General features: G+C 39.0%; 1 protein-coding gene across 4 annotated transcripts in view; it reads right to left on the reverse strand.

Annotated features, from left to right (window-relative positions):
* Nucleotides 1-6,553, reverse strand: part of kirrel3a (kirre like nephrin family adhesion molecule 3a) — a 125,291-nt gene extending 118,738 nt beyond the window's left edge. For 2 of the 4 annotated variants that reach the window (XM_026944000.3, XM_026943997.3), the window contains exon 1: nt 5,916-6,550. In XM_026944000.3, coding sequence (XP_026799801.1) covers nt 5,916-5,970 — 55 coding nt within the window. In that variant the 5' untranslated portion in view covers nt 5,971-6,550. Of the gene's footprint in view, nt 1-5,915 lie in introns of all 4 variants that reach the window. The other 2 variants (XM_026943998.3, XM_053241373.1) reach the window with 2 other exon arrangements.
* Nucleotides 6,554-24,646: the final 18,093 nt, after the last annotated feature.

A 24,646-nucleotide genomic window follows, 5' to 3' on the forward strand; every position in this document is an offset into this window, starting at 1 on the left:
AGAACCTGGATGAACTTAGGGTTTAATTTTCATCGTAACTGCAGTTTCAAGGCACAAGTCTGTGTGCTAGTTCAAGAACATCAAGAGGAACTTTATCATTTATATCATTTTATCAGAACAAGCTAGCTGACTATATGGTTGATGAGATTAATCCGAAGATGACGTTTTGTGTAAGAACAATTTAATTTAACATTTATGGAAGTCTCCAGTATTAGTATCAGCACTTCAGGACAGAGAGTTCACGCTTTTCGGCTCCTAACTGACTTATTTCATAGATGGTCCATAAGATTACCTGTAACTATAAATGGATAAAAGTTTTTAAAATGTAATCATTGGCAAATTGCTGCGGTATAAGTGGAATAAAACCGTTATAGCCATGGTAACAGTGACTCCTTTTCATCACGCCACCCTGTCACTGATTATTTTCTTATAACAGCACGATACAGACTGTTTCATTCCTTACGTATAAAATTTCAGCCGTGGTAATAACTAAATGAACACGGTATTCTTGGGGGACATGATGTTTCCATGTTTCTATTCATTCCCATCATTACAAGGTTTGTTTGAAAAGCTTTACACATTTACCAAATCCTAATGAAAGGAAAAAAAACAGCCTTGGCAGGATGAACAGCTCTAGCTACGTGTCCGACAAATGCTTGCTTTAATTGTCAGCGGGGACACTGACATCATCTCATTGCTGGCATTTTCGGTGTGTGGGCTGAGGAACTGAAAAGGCGGAGAAGCAGTGCTGTCAACGCTGGCGCTTTTTTCTGACACTTAAGCAGTTAACACGATCCCTTCAGGAACTCAGCAGCAATCAGAGAGCTGCAGAGGAAGATGCCAGGAAATCCAATCCAGCGCTGCCTCTCTGGCTACACTAAGGACATCAAGTTGTGATTGTGGATCACGGAGAGTGCCATGGGGTCCGCAGAGAGTGAAATCTTTATCAAAGTGTCTCGTTTCTGCACTTGCAAGGCCACCGGCATGGTCACACCACGGATAAAAGGCTAGGATGGAGGAAGTGGTTTCTGGAAGATGTGTCGGATCACACAAACAAGTCCTGCGTTTCTGCTTCTCCAGCCACAATGCTCACATTGTGCTGTCAGCAGATGCTAAATAAACACGGCCCTTTGTCTGTAACACAAGGATTTGCGAGCTAGGAAGGGGGAAAAAATACATCCCAGGAGGCTTGTGCAGACGCAGACCATTCAGTCAGGCGCACCTGATAGCTTTTCAGTGCCTGGGTTGCATGCAAGACTGTTTAAACAGTTACCACAATGGCTCATAAACCATTAAAGGGACTGCGAATGCATGCAACACTCTTAAATGTTTATGCCTTCAATGCATTGTCATGTTAAATGTATCACACTCAAGTAAAATGAAGGAGTATAGAGTAGGGAGAGAGTAGGGAGAGAACGAGGGACAGGACTGCTGGATGGATCTGACATAACACAGCGACAGATGAGCCGGAGAAATCTGCAGGAGCTGCAAACACATCGTGACAGTGCATGCTAGGGAACGTCTTATTGCTGCGGATATCCATAGAGTCAACCAGGTCTCCTTTTCCACTCCGATTAAGCACGAGCTTAATTCTTTCTGTTTTTCATCACTAATAATAAAAATGAATATACAGCATCATTATCATCTTAATTTATCCAATACTTTATCCTGTAACCCAAAGTATTCATGATAAAGCACATCAATGGAACAACGTGCAATCTTTAATGAACTAAGTATACGCTTGTATAAATGTATCACGAGAACTAAAAAAAAATTCTTTAACCTAAAAGACCAATGAAAAGTGCCATTAATAAACTCGGATGAACATTTATGTGTATTTTTATGTAAAGCTTCTTAATGGTCACTGGAACATATTCACTGAGAGAATTCATTTAAATAGTCACAGACAAAGAGTCCTTGGCTTTTCCGGGTATAAAAAAATTGTGAAATTTTTTTTTTTTGTTACTTTGCTCAAATTACAAACAAAGCACTCTGCAAATGTTTTGCATTTTTTAATTTATTCACTGTTTTAAGGCAGAAGTTAGTTGTACTATTAAAAGCAGACACAGTTTTCGACCAATCAGATACTTTTATAACGTATAATGTCTGTTCATTCAGCAACCCGAGAGCCGTGAATAGGAAGGTTTAAACGTGTATGTTATGAGCTAGAGCTCACAGTGCTCATAATGCATAATGCTGTCTTGAACACTATTCCAGCATTTAGATGGTGAAACAATGTCTTGTACATGCTGCCTCTGCTGAGAAAAGTGTTGAAGATGGGCTAGAGTGGTTTAGGAGATCAGCAAGATATCACTTAAAGTTTCACAGAACAGCTGTAAGAGAATATCTGTCTCTAAAGAAATAAGATATTTTTAAAGAAATATGCCAGGATTTTCCATACAATTAAAATATTTTGATTGTTGTTTGTTATACTGCATCCGACTTACATCAAAAGTCAGAACTCGTACTTGCGTCATTATCAGCTCTGTGTGTTTGAGCTACAAAGTGAAGAAAACAACATGGACGCCTCCATGTTTGTGTCCTGTTAGCAACAAGCTAGCCAGCTAACTGAGCTGTGTGATGTATATTTTCCTCAAAACACTGAGCTGTATGGTCAGTGTTATAGATTTAACAAGCAAATATGGCTGTATGTTTATTGATCTAAAGCAAATGCCTGTATATACTGTACTGTATAAGTCATTTAAAGGTGAGAAGTGCTGCTGTGTTTACTGTTGATCCTGTAAGCGGCCATTTTGATTTCACGTCACTTGCTGAACTCTGGGTTTAGGTGACTGTCCGAGCAGAGGGGGCGACTAAGTTTTTCCTAGTTCCTAGGTCTGAAATTCCAAAGTATGACTCTAATGCAGCATTATTTCCTTGGGAAATACTGAATTACCAGCCAGAATGACTGGTTTAGCTAATTGTAGTATAAAATATGCTAAATGATAATGAAACATATCTCCTATATTAATATAAAAATCGTAATATTTAACACATCCTCATCAACTTCATCTCACTATTCCCTTTAGAGCAAATCCCCGTTGTCATCTTATGGGCCATTAGCTTAGCTGAAGTTATACGTTAGAGCCCTTCAAAGCCCATGGAATCAAGGCATTGCTAACTAATTCAGCTTTCTACAGCGACTAAATGTCAACTTAAGCTGTTGAGAAAGTGAACCATAACCAAGAAAACTTCAAAAGCATGGAAGAGAAGAGTTGAAGAATATCACTTTTGCTACACTAAACTTGTGTCCTCACTTTTATTGATTCTGCTGACGAGTTAGCAAGCTAGTCAGCACACTAGCTACAAGTTAGAAAGCTGAACTGATTCTGTGTAAAGCACAAAACAGACATGACAAGCCGGACGTGATCACTGTGGTTTAGGAATTCTGTTTCCAGTTTGTGAGGTGAATTGAACAAGAGCGTGTTATAAACTGTTTTGATATAGACCGTAAATAATGGCAAAAACATTAACGGCTAAGTGCTAAAGGAAACAGGAAGTAGGTAAAAAGCAGTACTTTGTGTACTTTGTGATCACTGGATCATATTTTAATCCCAGAAAGAGATAGATTTGGATTTTAATTTGATTTTGCACCAAGATGACAACGTCAGTGCTAATGGTTGAGAGAAAAGAAGCTATGGAAAGCCTGAAGGAAATGCTTGTCATGAACATATGAGGAAAATGTACATTAGAAATATCAAAACAAAATTATATGATGAAATGGTTACATCAAAAATTGACTGTAAAATAATTTCACAGGAAAGGCAAAAAAAAGTGTGGGAGCCAATTAAGGTGTTTTTGCAAGATGGCTAGAGAGTCCTTGGGAAAGCAGCTTAATATACAACTGATTAGTTTTACATTTGGATCGCATACTTAAAAAATAATAAATAATCATTTCAAATCATGTCAGGCAAATGAATGTGAACGTACATAAACATGTTCTGTAAAATCTAGCTCTTGTGCTCCTGACCTGCACAAACACAACCCGGGTTTCCCGAGTGCAGCGCTCATTTGGGTGCCATCCCAAACACACTCCATCTCAAGACTCGAAAGAGGGAAATAAAACCTCTCCTGTTAGCCTGAACGTCTCTGCACATATACACTCGTAAAAGTTGTAATAAAAGCGCTCTCTGGAGATTTGACGTAGAGCTCCTGTGCAGCTGTGAACGGCAGCGGCATTAAAAGCTTTATTGCACGTGTCAGATTCAAATTAGCACTTTCTACTGTGTTCCAGCTTAATTGGGTTTGCTCAGCTGCGTATCGTACACACTGAGCCCGGGAAAAAAAAATCAACAAATAGCACGCAAAGCGCAGCTGAGAGGAAAAGCAACTGCAGTTGTAGTTTAAAATAAGACAATACGAATGAGGAAAAAAAAACAGCAGGATGTTTAGATCATCTTGACTTCTATGGTGTCAAGAATAAACCATGAACCCCGAAAGAAAGAAATTGAATTCTAGAAACTTCTACTAGCGAGTTACACACTAGTAAGCATCACTGAGCATATAAAAAATGCATACTTTAATACAGCCCATTATTTCTCTTATCAGAGAGGAACAACAGAGGCACAATGCAAACAAACCTGAGTGTGTGTGTGTGTGTGTGTGTGTTACTCTGATACATACCACTTCACAACTGTTACAACTGGATATCAGCTGAAATCTGAAGATCGAACACACATCTGAATCTGATATGGAGCGGATGCACATCTAAAGCTGATGAAAATCAGGATCTAGGTTTAGATTTGATGTGAATCAAATGAAAACCCCATTTTTTTAAATTTTGCAATTTTTTTTTGCAAATAGGTGTCACAAAAGTGTATTGTTTTTCTACATCCCCATCTGATGAAAGTGTCCCAGCACTTAATGAGTGTCTGGATTTCTCTCGAAATAAAATGCTTCTGCGTGTGTGTGTGTGTGTGTGTGTGTGTGTGTGTGTGTCCGTGCAGCCACTTGACTGTGTGCAGAACTTTTAAGCGTGATAAAGCCTAGATGTGGATCTGACGTTACCTTGAAAAAGAAAGCCACACACTTCATTTATCAGAAAGGAAAGTTATAAATAACTGCAAGCAAATCTGTTTCTGATTCTGATTCCTACCACTTCACAGCTGATATCAGATGAAATCTGGATCTCATTCATTTACTCCTTCATCCTGAGTATGCACTTTATCCTGATCGGGCAGATCCGGAGCCTATCCCGGGAACACCGGGTGCAAGGCGGGAGAATTCAATCCGGATGGATCGTCCACACTTTTACACACACACATAGGGGCAATTTAGCAAAGCCAAACCACCTATCTGGATGTTTTTGGGAGGTTGGAGGAAACCGGAGAACTTGAAGGGAAGCGACATGGAGAGAGCATGCACGCACAGCAACCCGAGCTTAGGCTCGAACCCAGGACTCTGGAGATACAGCAGTGCTGTATAAATCTAAATATGATATGGATCTGATGCATGATAATCTACATTTAGAAAACAATAGTGAAGCCTGATAGAGCCAAGATGTGGGTGAACATGAAGTACATTTGCACTCATAGATCTGAACCTGGACCTGATGGACCTTTAAGCATGATGTGCATGAATGTGTGATATGAATATGAATATGGAGATGTTTTCTCTAAGAAAAAAAAACAAGCCCATGTCTAACAAACGTACAAACTCAAACCATTATTTGAATTCTGCAACATTCAGCCCTCATTGCAAACAAGCTCGAGAACTCTTTATCCTTTTCACACCAAGGCAATTTTCCTTTGACTCGGAGATGATGAGGGAAAGCGCTCGCGGCGCAAAAGCCATCAAGCACAAACCCATCCAAAAAGCAACAAAGAAAACAAAACAACGCAAAACAACACAACAAACCCCACAAGCACAAACTAGAGCTAGGGATTACATGCTGAATGAAGTGCTCGTGCACTTACCGAAACCTGAGAGGCAGAGGGCAAGCAGGGGAATGCACGCGAATGGAGAGAACATCTCTTCTTCTGGAGATGAAGCGCGAGCAGACACGGGCTCACGAGCTCGGAGTTGAGTTTCCGCTTTCGGGCTGCTTTGTCACAAAAAAATGAAAATAAAAATAAAAGCAAAAAACGTCCCGTATCACGTCTGCGTGTGTGTTCTCTTCTTCCAGTAGAAATCACGCTTTTTTTTTGGAGGGCTCGTGGAGCTCGGGTGTGTTGTGCGGGTCTGCGAGTCACGCAGCCACGATGCGCCCCACGCGCTCCGTTACTCTCTCGCTTCCTCTGCTCGCGCGCTCCGACGATGCAAGACGGACGATGCACATGCACAGCGGAGGAGAGGAGAGGAAAGGAGAAGAGAGTAGAGGAGAGGAGAGGAGAGACGAGTCGCGAGCGCGCGCTGTGAAGGAGCGCTTAACTGAGGCGCACGCGGGGAGAGGTGGCGTTTAACGGACGCGCGCAGATGCAGGAGCGAATGACATAGGCGCGCGCGCGCGCACGCGGGGGTTACACTGAAGTTGATGCGCTGAACCTGAATGGAGTTGGGGCGCAGGAAGGAGAGTGCGCGTGCGCACGCTGCCAAAAACCCTCTCAAAATGAGCAGTGATGCTTTAAATGCGTCAAATGCCGCCGTGCCACCAAAGCATGCACTAAAGCATGCACTAAAGCATGCACTAACACCCCAGCATGCAATTCTACAAATTTTAGCTGAAATTATCCTTAAGCTGAAATGAAAGACTCGAGTCATTTACATTTATCTAGTTATCAAATTGTTCTAAAGTGTCATGTAGGATCTCTCGAGTTCCATCAACACCTTCATCCCCAGCTTCAACCTTTCCACCCTTTCATTCAGTTTGTTCCAAATAATTCCTGATTAAGCTACTTTCTCCAGCTCCTGCTGAAAACGGATCTCCAGTTCACCTAAAAGAGCCGAGTCAAAGATTCGACTCAAAGAATCGACTCAACGACCAGACTAATTCGTGAACGACACATTTTTAACTCTTTGCCAAAAAAGGTGCCAGAGCGGTATGAAAGTTGTTCAGGTAGTCTAGTGATCTTTATTATTTATATTCTGTTACTTTCTCCTCTGTTCCTTTACAGTAACTTTTATTTTATAAAGCCGGAGTGTATGTGCATGACTGGAACCCACGTGCTGCTGATTCACACCTGCTTTTACACCTGGACAAAATGACTGAATTACACAACTCACAAAGTTCAGTAAAGTGAACGGAAAATGCACTTTTAACACCTCTTTTTGGCGAGATCCTCTTCTCAATGCATATGCATGATCCAGAGAAACTCTTTCCATGTCTCCATGGATGTGCTTATATATTTTTCCCCATGGATGAGCTTGGCATCCTAATTGTGCCTGAAGCATCTGGAGGTTCCTCATTTAACAGGTATTCTATTGTATGACCAACAGATATTAACAATGAGACATTTATTTAAAAATCCAGTCCAAAAAAGTGTCAAAAATCCCATTTATTTATGAAAAACATTTCAGTGAAATTTAGAATATTATATGTATTGACAAATCAAGCTGACCAGGATTTTCAGCTTTTAATTTCCAACAAAGGTCAAGAAAAATATTGAAATATTTCTTTTAATAGACCATGTGTTAAATATTTGCTGCTTGGTATTTTATGATTCATAGCTGATTAAATGAAACTGCTCTGCTGATGCTACTTTATAATGCTTTTAAAAGTATCATGTAAGCAATAAAACTGTTGTAGTGTGCTGTTAATGGAAAATAATCAACAACAGGTTGGAGGTGTGATGAAGCGGAGTCACTCTTATCACCTAGAAGTTGATTGTTTTCCTATAACGGCACGTCCCGAAGTGTTATATTCCTCTTACACCACAGCAATTTGCCAACGATTACAAATTTCTATTTATTAAAATTATAGTTACACTTTGTAGGTGTTGTGGAATTTCCACGAGACAAGTTATGACTCACATTATAGCAGCTATAAACATTCGTCTCCTCAGCAGCCTCAATTTTTTCTCTCTCTTGAAGTTAATAAGAAAAAAACACAGCTTGTCATGTTAGCACGAAGCTGCAAAAAACGTAAACTCTTCTGTAATGAAGATGTCGGAAAACTTAGTTACAGCTTTACGTTTGACTGTTACAAAGCCCTGACACTGGAGACTCCTTCCATAAATGTCAAATAAACACCTCCTTTAAAGAAAATCGTAATTTTTTTTACGAGCTTCTGCTGTACAAGTCCCTGTGTACGTTGTTACTATAGAAACGATACTGTATTAGAACCAGCTGTGATTTGCAGCTGCACTACTGTCAGAGCTGCTGTTATAGAAAATTAATCAACACCTTCTGACCAATCAGGATGCAGAATTCAACGGCGCTGTGGTATAACTGTTTGATATATATATCATACTGTAATAATGTTTCATTTTGCATATTGCAACAAGCAGATTTTCAAGCACAAAGTTAAGTTGTGTAACTCACTCTGACACTGATCGAGAACGAAAACGGCGTTATAAAGAACTTTTCCATTTCTAAAGAGAGAGCCGGGCACTCGGATGACTCCAGATGACTTCTCAGCATTCATAAATATGTATTTTGCTCAGCCACAGTGCATGCGTGGAACAATATCAGTCGAATTCCCTCTGACTAAAGAACCCTCCAGAGTCAGCTTTGTGTTGTGTTAAATCCTCACATTCGACGAACAACAGAGTGGAGTCTGTGGAGATTTGTGCACAAGCGAGCGAGAGGACGGGGTTAAAAACAATGTGAAGCTGTTCAAATACCAACAGTGAAATCACTTTCTGTTTGCAGATCAGCTAATTTATGCAAACAGTTCGCAGACTTTCACCTCTCAGAAAGAAATGACAATATTCTTTATGTAAGCTGGAGTATCTCGAGGCGCAGTGAAGGTGTGTAAAAAAAAAAAAAAAAAACGAGGAGGATTATGGGTAACAGTGTCTACCCTGCTGTAAGAATGTCCTCTTGATGAATAATTGGTCCCATTATGTACACTGTGGCCCAGAATCTCAACCCTACAGGGACAATGGCCATTAATATGGTAAAGAGAGAAAACAAATGCATTACATTATATAGAATCCACCGAATAGAATTAATAGTATTTTGAAATTATTTTGCTGCATGATGCAATCACAGCCAAAAGACAAACAAACAATAAGACATCTGTTATTTTTTTTTAAGTCAAATGCAATCTATCATAATCACAAATGATAAAAATCTGATCTGACTCCATCTTTAATTATTAAGGCATCTTACTCAGGTGATATTAAATATTGTATTAGGCCTCTATAAGCATCTCCAATATTAAATTCCTTTCATGTGAGAATAAAATTGAAAGTTTTCACCCTCTCCTATGGTTGCACTTATACACTATGCAGTATCTATATTTTATGATTCACTGTGCATTCAAATCAAATATGAATTGTCCAAATTATTTCTTGATAAATTACGTAAAACTGAGATTTCTTTTCGTGTGAAATCCTCGCATGAAATCGAAATCTATCAGATTATCCCCTTTGCACACCACAAAGTTGTTATAATGCTGCTCATGCAAACCGAAAAGCTGAAAACGTTCTCTCAACTACTGACACCTCATAATGATGCAGTTTTTGTCAATAAAATACATTTTACTGGCTTATATTAGGTATAAAACATACTTTTTTATCCATTTATAGTTACCTTAAATGTTGTGGAACATCCACAAAATAAGTTATTTCCTGTTCTCACTTATGTTGTAGCAGCTATAAACAGTTGTTCCCTCAACAACCTCTTTTCCCTCTCTCTCTTTCTCTCTCTCTCTCTCTCTCTCTCTCTCTTTCTTGAAGTTGAGACAAAAAAAATTCTTGAATTCTCGTTTCTGATTGGTCGGAAGGTGTTGATTCATTTTCTATAACAGCAGCGCTGACACTAGTGCAGCTGCAAGCCACAGGTGTGTGTGAATGCACTCGTACTAATACGTCATCGTTTCTATAGTAACAGTTCGTTCACAGGGACTTGCATAGGAGATGAAGAAGCTATTTATTTAACATTTATGGAAGGAGTCTCCAGTGTGAGCACTTTGTAATAGTCAGTAAGTTTTCCAAGCATGTAACGTGACCAGCTGCAATTTTTTTCTTTGTGAAAACTTTTCTCATGGACGCCTCACAACATGAAAGGTATGTAGCCATAAAAGGATAAAACGTACGATATGTCATTCTTTAATAAAGAAAAAAGAATTTAATTATTGGCAAGTTGTTGTGGTGTGAAAGGAATAATTCACTTCAGAGTGGTAACAGAAATTCTTCATTAACGTCATCACACCACCCTGTTGCTGATGAGTTTCCTATAAAAACGCAACCCACAGTGTTTTAATCCATACTTCTCTCAATACAGCATGTAATATTCTCTCTGTAGTGGTGTTGGATCAGCGTCTTCTCTCTGTCTTACTTTGGAAAGCACAAAGTTGAACAGATCGTTCCTGCGGGATGAGGATGATACAGCACTGAGTGACACTTCAATTAACCACCTATTCTCCCCCTCGCGAGTTTTCCAGGCACAAGGCAGGTCATTAAAATATCTTTAGACCGTGCAACATTTACTCAAGGCCAGTGATTAAGAATCTGTGCACTGACGGCTGACCAAGGACTTCCAGCGCTCTCTGAAGAAATAAAGCGATCTCATTGTAATTGTGAAAGGCCAGACGATGCCGTGTGGTGGGGAACCATGGAGTGATATATTGCCTGTAGTCTGTTTCAAAACAGATCATAAGTCCAAACTTGGATGATTCCTGGCTTTTTTAACTTCTTGGCACTGACAGCTTTCTTTTTGTATTTCTGCTTTTTTTTTTTGAAGCCCTTTCATGGCTCTCTAACAGACCTTCCGCTGTGTATTTGAGAAAGTTCCCCCGAGCTGGCATTATGGGCACTGCTCCCTCCTGGCACTCTGATGTCTGCTGCCTTTTCGACGCAGCAGGGATCCCGTCAGCGCCTGACAATATAGATCAAGAGCGTTTTAGTTCCCTGATGTGCAGGTGATGCGATGTTTTGTCCCGATTTGAGGGTGAAAAATGAAACGTGGCATTTCCTGAACACTGAGAAACCTCTTTGTTCAGTCTCCCAACATTAAACTTTCTATAAATAATCTGAATAGCAGCATGTGCTGTGCGTTTAGAAGGGCAACATGCTAGAATGGGCAAATGTTTAGTATCATTAGCTTAAGCAGTGAAGTTCTGTAGTTGATGGATGTACAGTATGATGTGCTCAAAGCTTGTTTAACACAGTTTAACACAAGCAGGGGTCACAACAACACGGTGGTTCATCCATACTCACAAACCAGACAGAGCTAAGAACAAGAAACGAAGTGACCTAATACTGAAATACTCATTCATGCACAGCTTTGCAACCACATGTAGATAAAATAAACAACAGGGAAAGGAACCACTAACCATTTATACCACAGCATTGTTGAATTCTCAATTCTGATTGGTCGGAAGGTGTTGATTAATTTTCTATAACAGCAGCTTTCACATAGAAATGACCGATTTATTTTAAACAGCTTGTTCTTTATTGTTTCTATAGTAACAGCTCATTCACAGGGATTTACACAGCGGACATGCTACATACACGGATTAAAGACAACGTCTCTAATTTTCTGAAAGGAGATTTTATGGAAGGAGTCTCCAGTGTCAGTGCTTTGGAACAGTCCTAGGTAAAGCAGTTTTATGAAGGTCTTTCTTGGCAACGTGCCAAGTTGCATTTTCTTGTGAAGTTCAAGAGAACTACTGTTTATAGCTGCTATAACCCAAGTGAGAACAGGAACTAACTTATTTTGCAGAAATTCCACAATGTTAAACGTAACATGGACAAAAAGCATGGTGTGTTGTTCTCATTCTAATCTTCATATAAAACCCGTTGGAATAAAACACTCTGTCATGTGCTGTTCTAAGAAAATAATCAACAACAGGGTGGTGCGATGATATAGAGTTACTGCTCCCAACCTGAAGTTGATTATTTTCCAATAAAAGCCTGACACTGGGTGTTTTATTCCTTTTTATATAACAGATATATGCCGACAGTCAGGCTGGACATGACAAGGACACAATATCTCGAGGGCATAAATGACTGTCACATGTACTTCAGTGTAGAGTTGAGTGTAGAGCTGTACAGCCTGGTCAAGTGCTCTCTAGAGGTATTATAAGAAAGATGACCCAAAGTGGACAGATGGACAATGGGGTGAAAAATGATTCACTCAACTGTTAGCAGGATAAAAAAGAGACAAGCTAAAGCCAAATACGAGCAATACAGGTGATACAAGTTGCTGTTTTCTTTTTCATTATACATAATACTTACATAACAATTCTCTCAGGGCTATAATTTTGCAAATCATCCCTGACAAAAACACCTTCCTCACTTTAACGTTTACACACACTGCTCTGAAATGAGTCATGAATGCTAATGAATCACAGCGTTACTTTTACCGAGACGTCAGTTAAATAAATACACAGCACTGTGTGGGTGCGCGTGCAATATTTTAACTGAGACAAAGCGTCGTCTTGTGAGTTGAAGCCAAAATACTACTACTGTCTTTTGTGATGATTGTAGAAGATGGGAAGTCTAATAACGGTTAAAAGGGAAGATGATACCAAATCTCAGTGTGATGAAAAAAGGTAACTATGGTCAATCTATTTTTGTTTGTTTGCCTGTTTGTTTGGTTGTAGCTGCTATAATGTAAGTGATAACTGGAACTAAAGAGTCTCAAGGACATTCCACCACATTAAATGTAACTCTGAATGGATAATCAATTACAATGTTTTGTTCTCTTATGAATAAAAAATGTAAATGTTGCCAAGTTGCAATGAAATTTGATGAGTGAAATGAAACTCTTCAGAATGTCGTGTTAAAGGAAAAAAAATTATTTGTGGTGGTAACAGAAACTCATCACATCCAGCTTCATCACATCCAGTCCATTGTTGATTAGGTTCCTATAACCGCATGACTGGAAGTGGAAGTGGAAATCTTTTCCTTACATGAAAGAAAATAGTGGCAATAGTGTTTTCAAGTTGTCCAAACTGCTCAAGAGCGTTAGCTTGCTGAAATGTAAGGGAGAAACCTTAGACAATTGATGACTGGAAAATGATGCAATAATTTCCACCATTTTTCCCCATAAGTTGGTCACCTGCCAATTCCCACCCACCAGCCAGCTCTCCTATCACACAGCAGCTAGGTCAGGCAGGGTGAAGGCTCGAACATGCTTTCTCGTGAAGCCAGACATCCGCTGCATCCTTTCTCAGAGGAAAGCGCTGTCTTCTGCGTACATGAGCTCACAGGCGTACATGATTGTCTAGTGTCACTGTGATTGACAGGGGAGAGCGAGTTTGCTCCACCTACCCAAACAGCTAAGCCAAATTTGCTGTCTTGGACTCTGGTTGTGGCATCAGTGGGATTTGAACTCGATGATAGGGTGAACACTTCGCGCCACTCAGGAGCCCAATTCACTAAGCACTGTGAGTGCTTAGCAATTAATAATGTATAAATTAATAAATAAAAATCCTAGCCATGACTGAATGGAAGAGAGGTGCAATCCAACCAAAGTTAACCACTCGGTCCTGTCTCTCGTTCTTCTTTGTCTTTCTGTGATGCCCCACGTGGCTCCTGACTCGAGTCTATTGCCCCAGTGGGAGTGTAAATTGTTAATTTCAGCAGTGTCAGCTTGGCGTAGTGCTCACACAGGCTTATTAGTTTGCTGCATCAAAAGCTTGATAATGGCCATCCTGAAAATTAGGCTACTCTTGGCACGCGGTGCTCAGCAGATTACTGCTGATCAGTTTGCAGGCAAAAGAAGTTCAGAACCGAGACTGTGCCTTTATTGTAGTTGTTTTAATAAAACAATATACACAGGGCAGTTATACTTCAAAATCTGAATCCGAGTAATGAGATGTTCTCTAAGTAATGAGATGTTTATGTCAGCTGAGGTTAGAAGAGTTTTTATAAAAGGAAGTGCTGTTGGTGGAAAATAATCAGTGACAGGATGGTGTGATGAAGCAGAGGCACTGTTTAGTTCCTATAATCGCTGTGTTATAAATGTGTTTACAGATGGATGAAGTAATGCATTCTCATTTGGAGTTTTCAAAATACAAAACAATTTGATGTCAGAAACAAAGTGTTTTGTCTCCCTTTGAGCGTGCTCTACATTCTGACAATCTCAGCAACCATAAGTCACTTGTAATGCTGCAGATTTGCACTTAAAGAGAAAAAGTAATAAATGGTACATGAGAAGCTCTCCATCTCTCTCACTCTCTGTCTCTCTCTCTCTCTCCCTCTCTTTCTTTCTTTTGCTAACTCTACAGTCAATGATGTTCCTTGTCGGTGCAGACTGTGCCAACTTTCATACCTCTCAGCTCATGAGCTGTGGTGAGCGAGCCTTTATCTCCCACAAACACACATCCGATTGCATCCTGAGGGCTTTTATGGATAGGTATGTGGGTGTGTGTTGGTGGAGGGGCGCTTATTCGGAAGGTTTTATTTGCAAATGACTCGTATGCCCCCTTCCTGGAAGATAGAGGCGACCGAATCGCTTTATTTCACGGAGCATTTTCCGTGATCATGATCAGCAAGCGCATTACATCCACTGCATTATTCTCATTAGTCCTGGCTGATTGTACATCTCTGCTCGAGTCACATCTCACTCCCAGTTTGCTGCGGTTATCGCATTGGGGGGGTTTGCGCTTGGCGAGTGTAATGTGGGTGATGCAAACTTCCATCGCATTTATAACCACATGAGTAATGACAGTGTCATTTGAGCAAAGAGAATCAACTCAGCACCAGGCCGTTGTCAGATTACAGACATCTCTACGCTATGACATCTCTTTCCTGCCAGGCTGTTCTTTCAAACCAGCTATTGGCTGTTTAAAAGGTAGAATTCTCCACTGACCTTAGATTCATCTCATCTTCAGATGAATTAAAGGAAAACTCCACCCTATGTAGAAGTGATTCTGGTGCTAATTTGTTGGTTGGTGCTGTATTGTCATTATTCCTGTGAGAAGTAGTGAAGTCCCAGAATGCAATGCAGCTATATGACCCAGTTGGTCTGAGTCACGGCAGAGACTTGACTTGGCTAGTTAGCAATCTAAGCAATGATGAATCATGAAATGATGTGATATTGAAGCTTTGGAAAGCTGACCTGTTTGAGCAGAGTGTACAGATGAAGAGGTAACAATGCCGGAAAGCCCGAAGAACTAAAGTGCCGCTGCACCACTCTGTTTTGGTAGAGATGAAGTCAAGGCTAACTCCTACTCAGAATTTCATCACAGAATAAATCCTGGATGTCATAGAGATCAGATCTTTGATGGATTTTTTCCTTTAAAGCAGCTTTTCTGGATAGACTCTGTACGTCCTGGTATAAATCATCTTATTCTGTAATGGCGGTTTTCAAACAATGACAAATACGCAACCAGTCAGTTTGTTGACCTACAATAAAAAAGGGCTTCTCACATACTTCACATTAATTGGACCATTTTCAGGCCCACAATCGAGTGCATTTGTGATAAAGTACTTGCTAATTATGCTAAGTGGCCCAACCTTGAGCCGTGCTCTTTGGCAATCAGAGCAGAATTATGTTGTTCAGCTAAATACCATGCACAAGCATAATCGAAATAAACTGCTTTTATACGGGAGGGCTCGATTTGTGAGGTCAGGTCAAGAAAAATTCTTTAAAAAAAAAAAAATTCAAAGTTTGAAAATGGCACTTCCACACACACACACACACACACACACACACACAGATCGATACAACTGCAAGGTTTTTATAAAGACAATCAGCAAATCGAATCAGCAAGCAGGGACGTTATCAGACAGGAAATGGGTTATATTAATACTCCACTCGCTCTAGCACATGATTGTTTCTATAGTAACAGGGAGTTGTATGGAGGACGCGCCAAATAAACACATTCAAAATCACGTGTAAGCATTAAAATGGTTAAAATGGGTAAAGTTTTCTGTAAGGAGATGATTATTTAACATTTATGGAAGGATGTAAATATAAATGGATAAAAAAAATCTGTTAAAAACTGTAATCCACGGCAATTTGCAGTGGTATAAGAGGAATAAAAGCTTTTCGGTGATTATTTTCCCATAACAGCACAACATGAACTGTTTATTCCTTACATAATAGAGAGTTCAACATATTACGCAAAATGTATTAATAGTGTATTTCACTTAATTCTTAAATTATAGCGCGTGAGTGAGTGAGCATGATTGGTTAACTTAGGTTGGTATTTACACCAAAGTTAACAGATAAATTAATTACCCCTATCATTATTATATTGATTTACATGAAGTAATAAAAAAAAACCTTTTACATTTGATCTCTTCCCTCTTCATAGTCCGATTTCAAAGTCAAGGTGCCTCCATATCAACATCATCTCTCAACATGACAAGCCGATAAATATACTTTGGATACTTGGACGCTTGTGCTGAGACGTAATCCCTGTATTGATTTTGTGGGTTTCCTGTAAGTCCTGTACGCCTTCTAATCATATGGTCAACAAAAATCTCAGCAGAGACGTTTTGACACCATGGATCATTGACTCAGCATAATTCCCATTGTTGTATTTCCAGCTCTTAGCACTGAGCACATCCTGAATGAGCCTTGATCAAGCTCAAGTCTGAGCTTATAGATTTAATTAAATTTTGGATTAGTCATAGTCAAAGTGTGGAATCTATTTTCTCCCCGTCTCTGAACAAGCAGGCTGTAAATGAGACATATTATCTGCTACAGCTCTACATCTTCTTCAGCTACTTGCCGAGTGCACTCATGCGGGAGAAATAGAGTTCCTTTCCTGAAGATTACTAAGAACAGTGGGCGTCAGAAGGAATGATCATCGCCAGTTAGGTGCCAAGTTGGCCCCAGTAATAATAAGAACCACCACATTTCCATCTCTATATAAATAATTGCTTTATACTATGTGTTGATAAGTAAGGAGGATATGACATGGTGTGCTGTTACAGGAAAATACAGTGGCTTGCATAAGCTTTCACCCCCCTTTGTACATTTCCACATTTTGTAGCTTTAATACATGGAACTGAAATGGATTTAATTGGGATTATATGTCATGAATCTAAACAAAGTATCCCATTATAGTGAAGAGGGGGAGAAAAATCAATGCAGTATAATGATTATTATCATCATCACTCTGAGAACCATCCCTAAAGTGAAGCATGGTGATGGTAGCATCATATTGAGCGTTTGATATTGACCGTCTGATATTAAGCTGATATTAGCTCTGGATTTATACCCACCCATCTCCGATTCTGTTTGAAACCAAAACAGGAAAGCGGCTAGAAATCCAGAGTCTGCTAAGAAAAGCTAACACTGGGTATCCTACGTCACCCGACTCCAGCAATCAAGACAGATGTTCCAGGGCGTCTAGCTGTGACCCTCCTCCTGGCACAAGGTCATCCGAGATTCCCTGAGGTCTGGATTGGGAAACATGATCCCTAACTCTTGCCTGAAAGACTTCATGTTTATTTTTTTTCCTGTTCGAGTTTTTGACAACATTGCCTTCAATTTTTCAAGGCTCCTTTAGCTGTGTCAGCTCTATCCTTCCTGAATACCAGCTCACCATGCCTTCTTTTCTCAGTAGTACATGAAAATACATAGAACCATTTGCATAGAAGGAAAAGAAAACCATCAAACTGATGCCTTGGTGACTCATAAAGTGACCAGAGTGCTTATTAACGACACACACACACAAAAAATCTGATATGGCGGTAATGTAATATCCAGGCCAGGTGTGTGGTGGTGTGTACGACACCGCGAGCTCATCAGGAGCGTGTGTAATAAAGTCCTTCAGGACATCCTCCCAGCATATCTTTTACTGAATCCCTCCATCACTCCTGACAGCTGCACTGTACCTCGCTGCCAACTCACCACGCTGAATATACCTGCACAAGGAAAAAACCCGTCTTTCCTTCAGTGTGTGTTTGAGGAAAGAACACAATTTGCTACTTCATGTAAAAATGCACAGCTTTGACTTTATCAGTACTGTCTGGAGTACAGTAGTGTTCAAGAATCATTGAAAAAAGTATTTAGTATTTAGAAGTGATGTAATATTCAGGGCCATTGTGAAATGAATTACTGTATTTCATAATGATATGGCATATTTCTTCTCCAGAAATATTCACATATGAAAGAACACAAAGCTTAGAATGCAGAGACACTCTGCCTGTTTTGCTATCATTTCAAATGAATATGTTAATAACCAGTCTTCTGATTGGTGTACGGACTGAATAACAAAACATATGATTGGTCAAAAGGTCTTATTTGAAAGCAGTGGGCACTGAATAATGAAGCAGAGTTACTGTTACCGGTCTGACGTTAATTATTTTCCAATAACAGCATGTTTAATTCCTTTTACACAACAGTGATTTGGCAATTATTATTATTTTTGTTCATAAAAAAATTATACTTTTCATACATAATCAATAACATAACACTTTTCATACATAATCAATAACAGAAGCTGGTAAAAGAACAACCATTCCTGTACCAGCTTCTGTTATTTTCTCAGTCTTGAAGATAATAAGACAAAAAAAGCACCTTGTCATCTTACCAAGAAAGTCCTGAAGCGTTTCCCTTGCCGCAAAACTGTTACAAAGCGCAGACACTGGAGATTCCTTCCAAAAATACTACTGTATTAATGTTTGTTTATAATCTGAATGAAAAAAAAATCTTTTTTTACTATTACTGTGAAGCCACAGAAGGATTTATCATGATTTTTCCCCATCTCAGTGCCAGATGTCTGTGATGAAGCTACAATTTAATGCGAGTCTGAACGCCAAATAATTTCTAAATTATTAAGCAATATGTAAGAATTATGACTTTTAAAGCAGCTCTAAATACCACATTTAGATCAAATCAAAACCACAGAGGCCTCTGCTGAAGGTGCAGTCGCTGAAATAAAAGCACAGAATGAGAATATAAACCTTCTAATGCTTCTTTCTCTCATAAGAGCAAAAGACTGGAAGCTGTCAGGTTTCTTTACTGGCTTCCTAATTACACTAGAGTTCCTATTTTATCAGAGAACATCAGCAAATATTAATAATCTGGATTATAAATGTGGGCTTTTAGAAAGCTCTGAAAAGTCCAGCTCAGCAAGTTGATATTACTTCTGAGACTTGGAGCTTGAGCTCTGACATACATCCTGAACCTAAAGATGTGTGTAGGCTGGAGCCGTGCCATCCTCCAGCAGCTCCCAGACAAGCGGAATCCATTTTCAGATGAACACAGAACAAAGAGTTGCAAACTGGGAATGAGATTGTCCACCCCCACTTCGAGATATAAAGTGCGCGTCCACTAACTTGTGGCAGCTAATGCTTCTCTCTGCATAAATTCCATTTACCTCCCGCACCACACAAACATCACGCAGAGCCTCGGGCGGTCAGTGTACTACAACGAGGTCATGAACCATGGATGTTTTATTCACTTCGCTTTTTGAAAGAAACAAGACATTAAGTAAGGAATAAAACAACTGACAGCGTGCTGCTATAAAATAATCAGTGACAGGCTGGTGTTGAAGCGTAGTTAATGTTGCCAACCTGAAGTTGATTATTTTCCTTTAACAGCACGTTCCAAAGTGCTTCATTCCTCTTATACCACACCATTACAATTTTTAATTTATTAAAGAACAACATGTTATACTTCTTAACTTGTAAGTTAGCTCCTGTTCTCACTTACATTATAGTAGCTATAAACCAAAAAAAAAAACATATGTTGTCATGTTACAGAGAAAGCGTAAACTCTTCTGTCCTGAAGTTACTGTTACCAGTGTGATTTGGTAATTATTATAATCATTATTATTTTTATTCAGTCTTGAAGATAATAATAAAAAAGCACCTTGTCTTGTCATAAACTCCTCTGTCCTGAAGACGTTGGAAGGCACTGACACTGGAGACTCCTTCCATAAATGTTAAAAAAAATCTCCTTACGGAAAACGTCACCATATCAACAATTACACGTTTTTTTAATCCATTTATGTGAAACGTCCTCCACACAATGCTATGTGAATGAGCTGTTACTATAGAAACGAAAACGTATTAGAACAAATGCATTATGCGTAAAAGAACCAACACTCAACACCTTCAGAATCAAGAATCAGGACCAAGCATTCAGCAGCGCTGTGGTATAAAGTGTCATCGAGTGTGTGAACCTTTTGTTATGGTTCAGCGTGATGAAGGTGGACACTAGCTAGCTTCTCAGCCTTTGCAGTGTCTGAGCTCTCATTAGCACGTGTTGGACAGGCGCTGGCTTTAGTGCGTGCCTTTTTCTCCGTCCTGAGCTTACTGACAGATTCAAAGGGCAAACGTCGTATCTAGCCAATCAGCACGTCTACCTCAGAGTGTCAGGAAATCAAAACCTTTCACTGAAGACGTTTCTTTAACAAGATGTCCACTGCAGAGATGTGTGATGTTTTCTGTCTGTGAAGACTCGAGGAAGAGGAAGACGAAGTTAATGCCAGCGTCTCATTCACATTCATGAGATGTTTAGATTTATGTGTCACAAGATCCACACTGGGGGTAGAGCCAGGGTTGATAATGACACTCAGTTTGCCTGAGTTGTCAAAGCAGTGTATATTTAACCACACTGTGCCTTCAGGGTGTATGATTAGGTAAACACATTATGTGCAAATGAACTTGAGTCATCAGGTAAGTATACTAAACATACAAATCCACCACACAACACATTATCGTCTTTGAAAATCCCTTAATGGTTCTTTGGTTGTCCCTCTGGGGCAAAGATACAACAGAGTGTTCCCTTAAATCCTTTTAATTATCCAGTGAACCCTTAAAGAACTCTTGAAAAAGTGTAGGCTACAATTTATTGTGTTATTTGTGTCACACTGATTTTACATTTATAAATATGTATGTAAAGTCAAGGTAAAAGTCATTTTATAAAAATCATAATGTCAATACACGCTCTGTGCATGCTTCAGATAAATAACTTAAAACACGAATTAAACCGACTGTATCTACCACACCTCAAATAAACAGCAATTTTTCCTGTCCTTGTCTGTTATACACCACCTTGAAACTGAATATAATAATAATAATATTATTTTTGCATTAATGTCAGAATCCATTTAACATCTCATGCTTAAAACATCCTTTTCCACCAGTCGTCCATTAAAAGCTTGCTTTTTCTTTTTAAAGATTTTATGTCATTTTTGTTTCACTTAACCCTGCACATGAACACATTCACCCCTAAGAAATATTCCTCAAGGAAGATGCATGATACCTGAATTTCCTGAAGATCATGAGAAGAAGAAAACTATGTTGTCTAAGTTCACTCTTTTTTTCTTTATTTTCAATGATATAGAGATATTGATATTGCCAATAGCGCGGATGCGATTTGTTTTTTTTTTTTTTTGTATTTGCTAATTCTAGGATTGCTTAAAAATCCTCTTGACACTGTTACATATTTAAGAGCAAAATTATTATTTAAATCAGCAAAGAAACCTTGTAAGCACTTTACAGTGCGTCTGTAAGTATTTATGTATTTAATTCATGTCTTTTATTTCCTCTTTATGTTCTTTATTTTGATTTTATTCACGTAAACCCATTTATTCCTTCCGTAGACTTGTCTAGAGTAACTAACACACAAGTAAGTAACTAACACAAGTAAGTGCAAACAGTTCTTGAATATTCTGGACGAATTCATACCACTGAAGGATTAGAGACTAATTCCAAAGCTATACACAGTATATTAGGGATGTAACTAAATAAGAATACATTATTTGGAATTATGAGACATCAGGTTGAGGGCATTATGAGGGCATCAGGTTGAGACTAGAGGTGTGTATCAGGCCTGAGATCCAACAAACACAACAAAAAACAGTGCATGAGTGAGTTTAGGCCACACCCACTTCAGGTTAAATCCAGATATGGGTATTTGGAGCACAATACAGATACACAGAGTGGCATTGTGTTACATCTGTACAATCTGTACAATGAAAATAATGCCGTATAAAGAATAATGATGCTTAGAATCCAGTGTTTCTGAATTTGGTTCTTGGAGCCAGTCAGAGTCACAAGAGGGAATATCAGGGGTTATTATGAACCAAGCAAGCAACAGCAAGGATCTTTAACATGTGCGATCTTTTTATACCAAGCTTTCAAAGTACAGAAAAAGGAAATGTGGCCTCTTATTCAGGCTACATGCAGTTACAGTTGCCTTCAATATATTATATTTTGTACATCCTCAAATCACTGTGTGTGTGTGTGTGTGTGTGTGTGTGAACACTGTTGAGCTCAGGGATATGCTAGCCCATCCCCAGACACTTCCAGTTCTGTAATTAGTGTCTCTCTCTCTCTCTCTCTCTCTCTCTTTCTTTCCTTTATGACACATGGTTGGAATACAGAGAGCCCACTCAGGACCTCCTTTATGTCCTCAGGGATATTATGAACTGCTAATTAACTAATGGCCTCGGATACACATTTGTTCATCACATCAGCGCATCAGTAATAGATCCAAAGAGGCCGAGCACCTTTAATCCGTTTTCAACAAGTGGGCAAGGAAGGCAAAGATCAGAGGTGTGAGGTGTTGACTATCCAAACGACAGAGTGCACCTCCATGCCTGATTTAGAAAGTAGTTATTACACTAATATTTCTATTAATATGCTTGTATTCATGCTCTGGTTCTAATTATTGTTTCTATAGTGTTAAATTACACAGGGACTTGTATAGCAGACGCTGCACACAAACGCATTAAAAAAGGATTTTGTTTCAACAAAGAAAAATGAATAAACGTTAATATGTTGAAGCTTTCCATGAGATGTTTATCGAACAATTCTGGAAGGAGTCTCCAGTGTCAGGGCTGTGTAGCAGTCAGAGATAAAGCTGCAAAGTTGTCCGACATCTTCAGGACAGAGGGGTGTACGCTTTGTGATTTCCTGGTAAAATGACAAGCTGCGTTTTTTGTTGTTGTTTTTTTTTTGTCTTATTACAATACACTTTGCTCATGATGTTTATATATGACCTTGCACATCATGCGCCTGAGCATTTATCGGCAACTGAAGTCGTATACTGTCTCAGTCTTCTGGATTTTATCATGGAACGGAAAAAGCTCTTTGGCTCTTGATTGCATTCCTATCACCCACTGTGAGAAAACAGTTGCTTGATTACTGCTTGACAGATGTTCACATTTAATCACAAAAAAAGGTCATGTCTGAATAACACTTAATTCCGGAAAAAAAAAAACAACTCCACTGGTATAAACAGAGTGTTTGTGTTGTCTCTTGCACTTGCTAAGGTAGACTTGTGGGTTTATTATGCTAATTGGTAGGACCTGTTGGTTTTAGGGCTGTCTTGCTGTAGCCTCTTGTATTCTCTGCTGAATGGTAATTAATTGCTTTAGTTATGGTTTCAGGTTCAGAGATGTCAGCATTACAGAAAAAAAAAAAAAAAAAAACTAGCAGCAGAGAGAATACCCAGAATTTCACTACAAAAACTTTTATGCTTTTTTGGTGGATGAGACAACTAATTATATTATATCTTTTTTTTATTTGCACCAAGCAACAGTAAGAAAACAGCGAAGCAAAACTCTGGTGTGACTACATAAGGATAATAATACACAGCTCCTCTATTTTTTACAGTCTCACTCACCTGGTTTCTACTGGCTCACATGACCACTGGTTATAAATCCACAAAGCAAAGATAACCACTAACCATGCGATATCCGAGCAATCACTGATGAAGAGTGGATTTCAGAAGTAAAGACATAATCTTGTAATTCTCGCTCATGCTGCAGCATGCAAACTTTTAAAGTTTTAAGGTATACTGACAGCGTAATATGAAATCAAATTGATCTTAGAATTATTCCACGTTTAAGAGAGAAAAAATAAATACAACCTCTCACTGTTTTGAGATACTAAGATGCAGTGTCAAGAAAATTCAAAATAAAATAAAATGGCTGTATGATCTATAATTCACAGAAACAAATTTAATACTTGCCCTTTGGTAGCTTATACTGACTTGTAGTTTTGCTGAATCACATTATATTAATCACCACCAGTTTAAACACCACCCTGTATTTTGCACTTTAATTACAAATACTCCAAATTACTAATTCATTTAGTACTTTTTAATCTGTTTCTAGTTGCATTTAATGTTGTGGAATGTCCATGAAAAATAAGTGATGTACGTTAAAGCAGCAATATGCATTCCTTCACCAGCCTCTGGTTTTTTTCACTGCGTGTCATGTTTCTGAGAAGCAAAAAAGCACAAACTCCTCTGTCCTGAAGACTTTCCCATGGTGGAAAAACTTACTGTTTCAAAGCCCTGACACTGGAGACTCCTTCCATAAATGATAAATAAACGTCACCTGACAGAAAACTTAACCATATCAACGCTCTACATTTTAACATACTTTGTTAAATAACAACATATTTGTAAGTGCATTCCTGGAACCAACACTCAACATGTGGAACATGTCCCTGTGCATGAGCTGTTACTATAGAAACAATAACATATTAAAAGATTGATATAAACCTGTGATTTGCAGCTGCATTACTGTCAGAGGTGCTGTTATAGCAACACTTTCTTACCAATCAGAATCCATCATTCAACGGCTCTGTGGAATAAATATTATATCTAATTAAACTCAGAAGCCTTTCAGCATCAGATATCACCTTCAGGGTGTCTCAGTTAAGATCTTAGCCTT

This window comes from Pangasianodon hypophthalmus, chromosome 17, assembly GCF_027358585.1.
Source record: "Pangasianodon hypophthalmus isolate fPanHyp1 chromosome 17, fPanHyp1.pri, whole genome shotgun sequence".
Lineage (NCBI taxonomy): Eukaryota > Metazoa > Chordata > Actinopteri > Siluriformes > Pangasiidae > Pangasianodon > Pangasianodon hypophthalmus.